This window comes from Leptosomus discolor, chromosome 1, assembly GCF_034619465.1.
Source record: "Leptosomus discolor isolate bLepDis1 chromosome 1, bLepDis1.hap2, whole genome shotgun sequence".
Classification (NCBI taxonomy): domain Eukaryota; kingdom Metazoa; phylum Chordata; class Aves; order Leptosomiformes; family Leptosomidae; genus Leptosomus; species Leptosomus discolor.
This window is the reverse complement of record NC_141391.1, coordinates 162207031-162220187: the sequence shown is the minus strand read 5'-3', so window position 1 is coordinate 162220187 and position 13157 is coordinate 162207031. Positions and strand designations below refer to the sequence as shown.

Here is a 13157-nt window from a genome sequence, read left to right as displayed (position 1 = left end):
GGGGAACCTCAACATGTTCCTCTGAAGTGCTTTGGAGAAACTCCCGTGGGTCTCCCACATCCTTTTCTTTTCAAAAGGAAATTAGACCCGAGCACAACCTGGCACTTGGTGGCTGAAAAATGCTTTAGGCTTTTCCCAACCCCGAAACATGGCCCTAAGTGCACTTTATGACACGCTAATCTAAGAAAGAGGGTGAAAAATACTCTTAAGGTGTGTAATTGAAGTCCCAGATTCGCTCCATTAGTCTCTCGCCCATAGAAATGTATAAAAAAAGGTTACAGAAAAAAAAAAAAAAAAGTGGGGAAGTGCTATTGGGGTGAGATGCAATGGGGAAAGCGGATGGGTATTGGGTGAAAAGGTGCTCTTCTGGTGAGCAGGGAGAAGGGAAGCGCTTCTGGGTGCTGGGAAAGGGCAGTGTTGGGACATGGCTGCAGGGTGTCACCATCGAGGTGGCTCTGACTGTGTGGTGCTCCGGGTCTTGCCAGAGGGGGAGAGGTTGGGCTGAGCAGGGGGTTCCTGGAGGAGAGTCGCTGTGTGGTCAGCAAAGGCTGGAAGTGCTTGAGGTGCTTCTCCAGCATCCAAGGCTCAGCAAGACCCAAGAGAGCCCTCTCCAGCGGCGGTGGGTCTTGGCTGGCTGGGAGCAGGGAACGCTGCCCACCGAAGCCCAGCATGGCCAAGGGGTTGTGCTATTTGTGTCGTGCCACCAGCCTCACCTTGTGTCTGCTGCGTGCCAAAACGCCGCCCTCTCTCCCTCGCTCCTGTGCCCTGGTTTTGCTGAGAGGTGAGCAGGCTGTTGGTTGGACCGAAATTTGTACAGCAAATGAAGCCACTGCTGACCCACACCTTCTGGAGCTGGAGGAAGGCTGGAGAGGCAGATGCCAGCCTTGACCAGACGCATCTGATGAGGCTGTGTGTCAGTGTGCTGGTGCAGGCAGACCCTGTAACCAGGGTGAGGTGACACAAGCCGTGTCTGCATGCCTGTGAGACCTGGAAATGAAAGTAGCCAGGATTTCCACGTACATGGAGATCTCCAAGCGAGAGGGACTGAAGGCTCTCGGTCTAAGGAGAAGGTGGAGCTGAACCCATGGGGTGACAGCTGCAGAGAAGCCCTTTTGCCCCATTGGGGTGGCCCTGGGTGTGGCCCTGATCTGGGGGGGGGGGGGGTATCCCCTGCCCCAGAAACCCCAGGTCACAATCCCCTGGGAAAGGGTTCTCCCCTTTTCTCACCCCCACCACCCTGCTGGCCTGAACATTAGGAACGCACCAGGCTTTCCCCCAGCCGGCGAGAGGCTGCCTTGTTCCCACAGGGAGGGTTGGATGGGGGGCAGCACATCCACCTGGCTCAGAGCAGGGGCTGTCCTTCCCCTCACACCAGCAGCCCATCCCAAATGTCCCTCTTGCCTGGGGACCATGGCAGGGCAGCCCCTTGGCCCACCTTGCCTTGCCCGTGGCCGCCCCTTGGGGACAGCTGCCAACCCGAGACACTGTTTGCGTGTTAATTAGGTGGAAGAAAACCCCTTTATTGCTTGCTCTCCATCCTTCTGGGCTGAATCCATGAGCTTTTGTTAAAACCAGCTTCTGTCGCCAATCTCATTCAAAACCAGGCTCCCCAAAGCCCCCCATTGCTTCCCCCCACCCCATCACCCACAGGAGGGCAGGATTTCAGTATCACCACGTCCTGGAAGAGCCTGCTGCCCACGGAGCATCTTTGAATCCTTATTCACAGGACAGGGAGGCTGCTCTGGCTACTCACCAGTCTGAGTCATCACCCTCTGTGAAAAATCTATTTTTGCCACCTCTTTGTCTCCGGGAGGAAGTTGTGGTCCCTGCTGAGGGAGAGGGAGAGGTCGGGACCCCAGGAGCGGTGAGCCCTGCCCTGCCCTGCTGTGGCACCCAACTCTTCCACCTCCTGGCATGGGTGAGTGGGTCGGGGCTGGTTTGGAGGGGCTCACCCACCCCCACTCACTGCCACAGCGGCGTCAGACAGAGGGATAAACCTTGCCACCGTGATCCTGCAGCCTTTGGCAATAAAATCTGGATGGCCGGGCCAGTGCAAAGTCCCCAGCACACATTGCTTCCCCCATCGCCTGGGACCTGAAAAGCCCCGTAGAGGCGCACGGCATTTTTTCGCAGGATTACAGGTAAGAGGACGCCCCCTCCTGCCCTGATCTGCACGCTGGGGGTTAGGATGGGCTGGTCCAGCACCCATATGGGTTTTGAATCCTCTCCTGCCTGGCCCACAGGGGTGGGCAGGCTGCAGGCGGGGGGTGACGGTAGGGGGGGTGCAATCCCCTGTCGCCACTGGGAAGAGGCAGATTGGAGGCCGGTGGCCTCCCTTTGTGCCGCAGGGCAGACACTTCCATTTTCTTCGCATCCTGCACCAGTGCCCACTCGTCCCGGCACACCAAGCGCTCACCTGCCCAGAGCGCTTGCTGGCCTTGCCGCCGGGGCCAGCTGCCTGCCGCTGGGCTTTCTCCACATCCACCTTCTCACCCCCACTTTTCTGCCTCACGGTTCCCTTCATCTCTCCCTCTTCCTTAAACCACCCCATCCGACTTCCTCCTCTCCTCCCTGCAGCTTCCCAGGACCGAGAGCCAGGCAGGCCTCTTGCTGGCTCCAGGGTGAAGATTTTGGGGGGCTGGAGCACAATGCACTCTGTGGGGAGAGAGGGTGACCATGCCCTGCCAGCGGCATCCCACTCCCTGCTCGCATGAAGCTGAATTTGAGGAGCCTTTATAGCTCTGGCTCCCTTGCTATCCATGCAAACGTGCCTGGCGGGGGAAGTAGATATAATCTTTACTGGCGTTTCATATCCAGTGCTGGAGCTGTTTTAAACACACATGCTGCCGCTTCTCTGCCGGCTAGGAAGGATTTCCTGCCATCACTGAGCAGAGCTTAAATCGATTTTGTTCGCTTTCCCTCCACTGCTCCTCTTTGCTCGGCTGGGCTGCACAGCCGAGGCCCTGGCGTGCCCGGGGAGGGTAGAGGGCACGGTGCGGCTTGTGTTGGGTGGGCTGTCGGAGCAAGGAGAATGTGGGTGTCTGAAGTAACTTCTTCACGAGCAGTTTAGGGTAAAGCAGTGTAGGTATTTCCCAAATGGATGGCATGGGCATGCAGGGCAGAGGGTGAGGCATCCCATGGCTGCTCCCTGCAACAGTCGTGTCTGGGGTGGGAGAGCAAGACGGCCACCCCACCACTCTCCTGGAGGAGGCATTTCCAAGAGCTGGAAGGTTGCTGGTTTAATTTTTAGGAGAAAGGCAAAGAGGGAAAGGCCCACCAGCAGCCCAAAAGACCCTCCCGGGGGATGCCTGACAGCGAGGTGCTGACCCCCAGGCCCTTTACTTCCAGCCTAAGCATCTCGCAGGCCAAAATCCTCCCTTGGGCTTACCCAGAGGACCATCCCCTCGCTGGAAGCTCCCACCGGGCTGATTTCAGCAAGCCCGAGCCGAGGCTGCCCCCGTTCCCAGGTGCCCCCGGGGTGCCGCCCCCCCGCTCCTCCCCATCTCCGGTGCCCCTCGTCCGCTCACCTCCCGGACCCCTCACGCTTGCGCCCGGGGAAAGATGCTCGGGGGGGCTGGGGGTCCCTAAGAGGGGCAGGGCCGGGCGGGGCTGCACGGCCGAGCCGGGGCGGCGGCGGCGGCGGCGGGGGCGGTGCGGTGCGGTGCGGGCGGCGCCGCCCGGCAGATATAAGCGCGGCGCGGCGCGCCGGGGCGCCGGTGCTGCTGCCGGTACCGTCTTTTCTCGCCGGTTCCCTCCGGGCTGTCTGTCAGTCCGTCCATCCATCCATCCATCCATTCATTCCTCTCTCCCTCCCTCCCTCTACCCGCTGTTTTCTCGCCGTCCGCGGGCTCGGGCCCCCCACGCCGCTGCCACCCTGAAGTTTCTGGCGGTGCTGCTGGCGGCGGGCATGCTGGCTTTCCTGGGGGCCATCATCTGCATCATCGCCAGCGTCCACCCGGCCGGCACCGCCGCTCCCGCCGCCCCCCCCGCCGCCGACAATGACTCGGCCGCCGCCGCCCTCCTGCCCGCCGCCGACAAGGGGCTGGGAGCGCTGCATGGCCCCGCCGAGGCTCTGGCCAGCGCCGGGCCTCGCCTACCGGGGGGGCCGCCACCGCCGCCGCTCTTCAGCCGCTTCGTCTGCACGCCGCTGAGCGCCGAGTGCCCGGCCACCGGCACCGGCACCGGCCCCGGCCCCGAGGAGCTGCTGGCGCTGCGGAGCGCGGCGGCCCAGCTGCGCCGCACGGCGCTGGAGCAGAAGGAGCGGATCCGGATGGACCAGGAGACCATCCGGGAGCTCACCGGCAAGCTCAGCCGCTGCGAAGGCGGCCTGCGAACGCCCCCCGCCGCCGCTCCCCCCGCCGCCGCCGCCGCCGGGCTCCGCGCCGCCCCGCGCCCCGGCACCATGGGGCATCCCCCCGCCGAGCCCCCCGCTGTGCGGGAGCTGGAGGAGGCCGTCCGCGCCCTCCAGGACCGTATCGACCGGATAGAGGTGCGAGGGATGCTCCTGGGGGTCTGGGGAGGGGGGTGGACCCGCGGGAAGATGCTCCCGCACACGCCGTTCCCGTTCCCCAGGCCTGCAGCTGCACCGCTCCCCCCCCCCCCCCCCCCCCCAACCCCCTCAAACCAGCTCGTCCCCCTTGTGAGGCTTCAGGAAGGTTGTCCTTGCCCCGCTCTTCCCTGTGATCTCAGTCCCAAGGGGCCAGGGCTGCTCTACTTTCCCCCAGGTCTGCACCCAGGCAGGGCACCTCGCTTGTCCCATAGCACCCACCAAGGCCTCCACGGGAGCAGGTCGTCAGCCAGATCCTGCCCTTTAGCAGGAAGGTAAGTCCCATCCGACATCATCCCAGTTTCGGATGGGACTTCTCACAAAGTAAAGCGCGGTGCCACCGCCTGCGAGCCCAGTGCCCCTTCCCCGCATGGGTTGTAGGGGCTGTGGAGAGAAGGGGGCAGCTGAAGTCACCCACCATGCCCGTCACTGTGGTTTCGGGCTGTTGGCACTTGGGATGCGGACCCCTGGTCCCTACTCTGTAGCAGGCATGCAGCATGTGCCCGGCAGGCTCAGCCCTGTCCCGGCCGCAGGCCAGTAGCACCAAAGGCTCCGCTGTGATGGGGCCCATTGCGGAGTGCACGTGTGTGTTGATTTATTTGGGCTGACGTGGGCTCAGCAGCTGCATGGGCCTTGGCAGGCTTTGCAGGAGCTGCCTGGCTTCCCTGGGGGGTTTGCTCGATGTGTCCCATCTTTGCTGCGGGTTGCGTTGTCCCCTGTGGTCTGCCAGGAGCCAGAGCCACCTGCAAGTCCTCAACCTCCTCATCTTCTTGTTTGGTTCCTTGTTGCCCCGTCCTCCTTGGAGCGTGGAGCTGGGAGGGGGGTCAGGCAGCACCCCATGGGGTCCCTCTCTCCACCTTTGCTCTTCTGCCCCCCTCACCACAGCCTCGTGGGTGCAGTAGCAGCAGGCCACGGGTGGGAAATTCAGCGCCACTGAGGTCATGGGCTGAGGAATGAGACTGGGAGAGAGGGTTATTGTTATGGATGGAGATATGAACAGCGATAGAAAGATGTGAAAAGACAAGTAAACACATGCACATGCGAAGAGAAAGAGCTGGAGACTGGAGGAAGCACCTGTGAGCTGCCAGGGTAATGCACATACATGCACAAAAACAGGCATGTGTGGTGAGAGGGGGATGCACAGCCTGGCTGAGTATGGTGCCCAGAGCCCGATGCAGCCAAAGGGAAGGACAGAGCTACCCTGAAACCCCCCTGCAGCCCCAAACAAACAGATTCCCACAAGTGGAATCACACAGCCAGGCTAAGAAATGCATGCACAGACAGCAGACATGCTCACACAGAAATAAAGGCGCGGGGCGGGAAAAAGCCCCTGCATGCACATACCCGTGTGTGCAGAAGGACTGGGTGACGCGCAGTGGGACAGTGCCCAGCACATCAGTTTGAACCTCGGGGAGCATCAGACCTTCAGCTGCTCTTCAGTCACTCTCTCTCCTGTGGGGCTGCGTCACCCATGGGCTCCCCTGGCCCCTTTTCTGGGGTTTCTGGCAATTATAGGTGGTTTAGGGTGAAGGAGGGTGAAGCTCACGAGGGCCGGAGCAGGCTCTCGTGTGCGCCTGGGGAGCCTGAAGCGATGCTGGGTCAAGGCTCACACAGACATGTACTGATGAGGAAGGCAAGCGTCACGTTGCCAAAAATGTTCCCTTTCATGCTGCTGGGGACCTGAGGGTCCCACGGGTACTCTGCAGGGCAGATTCACCACCCCGTGGCTCGGTGAGCCCTGCCAGCTCAGGAAATAGGGCAGCGTGTCGCAGGGTGGGCTGGGCTTTGGCTGCCCTGGCTCCAGCCTGCCCTATCGTGCTGCCAAGGCTGGCCCGGTGACAGCCACAGCCCGGCCAGCCGAGCCCTGGGGTCACCCCTTGGCTGTGCAGTGATGGTTGCCTGTGGCCTGCCTCCCCGCCTGCCCTTTGCACCCCCACATATGAGCAGGCACCTAAAATGGGATGGTGGGGTACCTGCCACCTCTCCATCCCACATGGCTCCATCCAGGAACCTTCCCGGGGTACCTCATGGCATGGGGGGCACCCTCAGCCCCAGCAGCTCTCTTAAAGGGTGGCAGTGATCACCCCAAAAGATGACCCGGATGGGGACAGTCCTGAGGTGGCCTCCAGCATGCCGGAGGCTCTGCGAAGCCCAGTGGGAGGGAATGGAGGAAACCTTGGCGAAGCCCGGGGTGGCTTAGTCTCAGGAGAGGGATGACACAAAATGCCTTGGGCCTCCCCGGGAAGGCTGCGTCCCAGCGCGTCTCCCTGCAGACAGTGGGTTTGCTGGATTACCACCGAAGGGTCTGGAGCTGGGATTGTGGGGAGGGGGCTGGAAGAAGATCGCTGATCTAATCTAGGTGCCCTCGGCCCCAGCACTAAAGCATAACGAGATTTATCGATGCACTGAAAAACTCATTAAATCATTTGATTCTTAATTTTGGTGGCAGGGTTTACTGGGAGGGAGATGCAGGGCCCCCATGGGCTCGCTCTTTGCCCTTCACCATTTTGGCAGGGGTGGGCAAGCACCGGCACGGTGTTCACATGGGGACATCGTCCATCACCCCTTGCTAACCCCCCCAAGGCATTGCTCATCCTTATGTGGAAAGGCCTGGCTGGGCTTTTTCCTTCCAGTTTCGAGGGGTCTGCCCCCCTCCCCTGCACGTGCTCACATTCGTATGCTCAGGTGCATCTTGGCACACAGAGCTGGGTGGCCCAGATGCTCCTTTTCCACCCTTTATAATTACTGCTGCTAATGGAAACTGAGCAGTTTTGGAGGGGGGAGGGAATTGCTTTGGCCCCCTGGGCTGTGCCGGGGTGTAGATGCCCTCCATGTCCTCATCATCCCTCGGAGGTGGGCTGGCCGGGAAGAGGGACACCCTGGTGGGACTTACAGGGGACCCGGCCTTGGCAGAGCCGTAACAGCCTGTTTGTTCCTCGGCTGGCGTGCAGCCATGCCGGCCCGGCTATGCCGTTGTGGCTGGTGACCCGGCTGCTGGCAGGAAACCTGCGGGTAAGGGCATGGGAATGGGAATGAGCCGGCTGCCTCCCTCCTGCCTCTGTCTCTGGCAGAGTGGGGATGGAAAGCCCCGAATTGTGACAGTCCCGGGCCCCGAGGAAGGTTTGAGGGGGACAGGATCAGCAGCGAGTTCTTCTCGTGTGAGGAGGAGGAGGAGGGAAAGGCCGATGCATCCCTGCTCGCCTCCCACCCCGGGTGGTCCCTCCTGGAGTTTAATGACCCTCGAGTCCTGCCCAGGTCCAAAAAGGTGGCAGGGTCCAAAAAAACCACGACATGGCGGGTGTGCCATCCCGTGGCAGTGAGCATCCCATAGCTGTGGCCACCGGGGAGCTGTGGGCAGGCTGGGAAGGCCGTGGCCAATGCAGGGAGGATTCATGGGTCGGGGGAAGGGGATGGAGCTGCTGTGCGCACGCACCCAGCTCAGCATCATCATCCCTGGGATGTGCCAGGGCATCATCCCACAGTCCTGCCCGCCCCACCTCAGCAGCTAAGGTGGGCACCTCCATGTCGGTGGCCAAGGGGGAGCAGCGGGGCCCAGATTTGCCGGTGCATTAGCAAATGAGGCTCTGATCTCCTTACATAAATCGAAGTGCATTTGCCAACTGAGGGCTACAGCCCTGGCCCCCCACCCCCGCCTCCCCCTCCCCACCCCCACCCTACCAGCTGCTGACATTTAATGTGATTAATATTACCTGGCATCTTTCAATCTTTTTCGCCGGCTCCGGTGGCCAAAATGCGTCGAGCGAGCCTCCCCCGCACCCACTGCCCACTCCCCTGCTGCCTGCGCGGCGGCAGATGGGAAGCCGGCTGCCTGCCGAACAGCCGGGGAGAAGGCGCTTCCCCCCCCCCCCCCGTCTCCCCTCCCCAAAGGTCACCGGTAGATAACAGCTGCACATCTAGCACTAATAATTTTGCAAATAATTTTGATTTAGGAGAGAGACGCTCGTGCGGCAGCTCAGAGACGTGGAGGATGGTTAAGGGATGCAGCCCAGCCTGGCACCGGGGGCGGGGGGATCACCTGGCACATCCTGGCTGCGGGTGATGGGATGGGGAGGTCCAGTCTCCTGTCCGGCTGTGGTCTGGCTGCAGGCATGGCAATGGTGTCTGCCAGGATGCTCCTGGGATGACGGGGTGACCCCCAAACTCTGACGGATGCGGTTACCAGCCGCCTCCCTTGCCAGGGGGAACATGGGGTCAGCAATGGTTCAGCTGGCTGCATGGGTCCGGCTGTCGGTGCCCTGGCTGCTGGGCTGAGGAGAGATGGAGAGAGGGATGGAGAGGGGAAAAAACTCAGGAAGGGGGAAGGAATTGAGCAAAAGGGGAGAGACAGCATGTATGTGCATGGACAGCATGTGTGTGCATGGAGGGGAGCATCAGGAGGAGACACTCTGAAGCCAGAAAAATTAAAAAGCCACAGGGAGAAAAGTTACAGAGGGAAGAAAATAGCAGCAGGGAGAAAAAAGCAGGAGGAAGGAGGAGGAAAAAAAAAAAAAGCACTCAGTCACTACTGAATAATGTAGGGCAGGCTATTGGGGGCTAGTGAGAGTGACAAAAGCTCCCAGCCTTTTCTTTTTTCGTCATTAACAGATGGAGCCGTGCATGAAAGCAGGAACGTAGGCTCCAAACCCGCAGCTCGAGCAATCAAAGCGTGCGGCAGACAGGAGTGTGCCAGCCTCCGCCACAGCCAGGCGGCCGGAAGGGATGGGAAAAGCTCTCGTGGCTCACGGGATGGGGACAAAGAGGCGAAAGCGATCCCCATCTCACCTGCTCTGCCCCCACCAACGCAGCTGGCTCCACTTGGATACAAGTGGGGGCAGCCCTGGTGGGAATTATCCCTGATGGGAGGATGGGAATTCACCTTTTCACTCACCTTCCCTTCCCTCTGGCTGTCCCTCCCCTTCGTCTCAGCCAGCTGCACCTGAGGGTCCTTGAGACACACCCCCCCCCACTCCTCCCAAAAAAGGGGCTAAAGCCCCCTCCCCATCAGCTCTTCCCTCCCTGTTTTAGGGAGACCAGAGGCAGGATGCACTTTGCCGGGCATAGAGAGGTTTTGCTGTCTGCGAGAGCTGGCATTTGGTCAGGGCTGGCAAATGTCCCCCGCATAACCTCTCTTTTCTTCCTTGGTTTTGGTTCTCCGTGTTGTTTTTCCGTGCAAAACCTGTGGGTTTGTCCCAGCAGACCTTGCTGGAGGCTTTTCCAGACCCTGGGGCATCTCAGCTGCCCTCTCGTTTGCAGCTTGAGTGTGTTCCTGCCCAGTGCAGGGCCGTTTGTGCTCCTGCCAACATCATCTTCTCACCCTCCCTCTCCCTGCTAACTTCTCCCTGCTGTTCCCATCCGCCAAGGTTGCATCCTGCCCAGTCAAACCTGGCTTTCCTCCGTCTTTCCTCCAGCCTTTCCCTCTGTTGTTCATGATGGACAGCAAAGACTGGGGGTGACATGGGGGGCATCCCCCCCCTTCATCTTTGTGTGCATGACCATCAGGTCCTGTCCATCCTGGAAAAGCAGGATATAGGGAAGAAGAAAAAGCTTGAAGAGCCACAACCATAGATGAGCATAGTGACCTCCTCCAGGCCAGCTCCGAGGCTGGGGGAGGGGGCCTGTGCAGATCAGCAGGGATGGCATAACCCCATGTCCCACCAGCACAAGTCCAGGGCTGAAGCAGCCATGCAGACCCCTCTCAGTGCCAGAGCAGCCGTGGTGGCCCCTGCTTTGGCCTCTGCCAGAGCTTTGGAAGTTCTGGCAGCACAGAGAAGGCGGTCACCATCTTTCCAAGCCCATGGCAGAGAGCCTAACACCCCAAGGACATGGGGAAAGGAGAAGGCTGCTATTTATGGAGGAACCCCGTGAGCATGGCAAAAGTCCACCTTCTCCCTTCCAGTCTAGTTTTCTTCCAGCTGGGATGGGGTCTCCCAGCGAGGTGGCATCTGGGGTCTTTGCAGGGTGCAGTAGCGTCTGGGAGCATCCTCGCTAGGTGCTAGGTTTTGGATCAGCTAAGGGAAGAATTTTGGTCTGGATTTTAACCCTGGTGGGACAAGATGTGCTTGATATCCTCAAGTGATGGGTCACGTCTTGAGGACCGGAGGACCTACCACTGGCCCCACTTCTCTGTGGCATCCCAATGGCCTGGGAGAGGCTGGCTTATGCTTACAGAAAGCTACCTGCCCCACCTGGCACACGTGCATGCACCCCCGCGCGCTGGCTAAGCTGGGCTAAGAGGATTACAGCCCCGTTATGTGGTGTTAATGAGCTGGCTGTGGAAAAGCAGCCTCATGAGCAGCAGGGAGGGGAGCTCCGAGCTCCTTTCCATGCTGTCCCCTCCTCGTGGGAGGCTGCCCACGGGAACAGAGACAAGGGATGACCTGAGTGCCCATGTATCCCATCCTTGCTCTGCTTCTGAAGTGGCAGGAAGCCAAGCTTTGTTTCACAATAATGAACTCGATGGGAGCTCTGAGAGGGGAGATACAAAGTCAGCTGGAGGCTCTTGGAGAAGACTGCGCTGCGGATGTAGGGTTGTGGTCCCAGCGCTCCCCGTGGTGGTGTGGGCTGGCATGTCCTTATTTAACCTCTTATGGTGACACCGCACTGAATTTTCTCTTTTCTCCCTCCTTTCCCTCTTGTTGCGGCTGCTGCTGAGTGCAGCAGGAGCTGCCAGCCCGCACCAACGGCTCAGCGCCCACCACCCCAGCCCTCGCCCGCGACGCCCTCCACACCAAGATGGAGCAGCTGGAGGAGCAGCTCCTCTCCAAGATCCTGACCCTGCAGAAGGAGCGCCAGGCCGCCAGCACTGACCGCAGCCAGCAGCAGCACAACATTGAGAAGGAGCTGAACTCCCTCCAGAACCGCGTGACCGAGCTGGAGCATGGTGAGTCTTGCCCGGTGGGGATGGAGGTGGTGCAGGGGCGTTCCTACCCCAAGGTGCATCTCCAGGAGAGCCCCAGGACAGGCCACCCTCATCGCCATGATGGATGCTGACCCTCCTATCTCCTCCCCATCCTTGGCACGCAGGACCACCAGGCTACAGTCCTCCCGACGCCTTCAAGGTGACCATCCCGGTGCAGAACAATTACATGTATGCCCGCATGAAGAAGAGCCTGCCGGAGCTCTATGCCTTCACCATCTGCATGTGGCTGAAGTCCAAGGCCCTGGGGGGGCTCGGCACCCCTTTCTCCTACTCTGTCCCAAGCCAAGCTAATGAGATCGTGCTGCTGGAGTGGGGCAGCAACCCCCTGGAGCTGCTTATCAATGACAAGGTCAGCCCAGCCGCAGCGGGGGGCGGGAGGGAAGCTCCTGCCCTCATCTCCCCTGTTTCAACAACCCCCCCTGGGAGATGATGCTCCTGGGGCTACCAGTATGGGGGAGCTGGGAGGAAGGTGCTCAGGAGGGAGGGGGGAGGCAGGAGGATGAGGAGGATTGGGAGGATGGCTCGCTGGGGCGGGTTTTGAGAGGGAGAAGCAGCACATCAGGATGTTTATAGAATTTGGGGTGCCACCACTGTGGGGGTCCACCGCTTACTCTGAGAAGGGCTGGCAGGGACACTGGAGTCCCCCAGCAGTCCCACCAAGCACCAGGCTCTTGCTCTTTGTGCGAAGGTCGCCCAGCTGCCGCTAAGCCTGAAGGACAAGGCCTGGCACCACGTCTGCGTGGCGTGGACCACCCGGGATGGCAAGTGGTCAGCGTACCAGGACGGCGAGCAGCGGGGTGCCGGCGAGAACCTGGCCTCCTGGCACGCCATCAAGCCCCAGGGCGTCATCATCCTGGGCCAGGAGCAGGTACGTGCTGGCCTGCCACCAAGGGCTGCCGGTTTGCATCGCTGCAGCCAGAAGGCAGTCAGGGGGGCAGCCCCCAAATGGGGCGAGGGCAGGGGGTGGTATGGGCAGGAGCACTCAGCATGGCACATTGGCAGCTTGGGCAAGGGGCTCTCCTGCCTGCTCAGCTGACCTCCTGGCAGGCCACATGCGCTCATCATCTCTTCCTTGTCCCTCCCTGCATCCCTCCGTCCCCCATCTGCTCCCTGCCTTGTCTTCTTCCATCCCCTCCTCTCCTTGCCATCGGGCATCTCGCTCCGCTTCTCCCCAAACTTCTCCCTCTCCCTCTTGCCCTGTTTGCCCACTGGATGTGTGTTCCTTCTCCTGTCCCCATCCCTGTCCCATCCTCTCTCCTGCTCTTTCCCAGGATACGCTGGGCGGCCGCTTTGATGCCACGCAGGCCTTCGTGGGGGAGCTGGCGCAGTTTGGCGTGTGGGACCACATGCTGGCGCCGGCAGAGATCCTGGGCTTGGCCAACTGCACCTCCCACCTCCAAGGCAACGTGATCCAGTGGGACGACCAGGCCGTGGAGGTCTTCGGGGGTGCCAGCAAGGGGGGCTTCGCTGCCTGCGACGAAGGGAGGAAGGCATAAGCGGTCCCTTGTCCCTTCCCCAGTGTCAAGGAGCCTGGCAGCAGCCCTGAAGCAGGGAGCCCCTCTCTCCCCTCCCAGACTGCTGAGCCTTGCCACTGCGCTGGGGCGATGCTCAAGCCCCCCAAGCTGGCATCCTGGGAGGGATGGGGGGGGGCCCTGCACCAGTGGCGTGGCTTGTCCCCGCTCCTGGCATGCC

The 13157-nt window shown here is 61.0% G+C and overlaps 1 protein-coding gene across 1 annotated transcript; it reads left to right on the top strand.

Moving 5' to 3' along the window:
* Positions 1 to 3907: 3907 nt before the first annotated feature.
* Positions 3908 to 12961, top strand: NPTXR (neuronal pentraxin receptor). The gene is made up of 5 exons (XM_086469224.1): positions 3908 to 4489; positions 11204 to 11426; positions 11570 to 11814; positions 12154 to 12333; positions 12737 to 12961. The coding sequence occupies exons 1-5, from the start codon at positions 3908 to 3910 to the stop codon at positions 12959 to 12961; spliced, it is 1455 nt and encodes a 484-aa protein (XP_086325350.1).
* Positions 12962 to 13157: the final 196 nt, after the last annotated feature.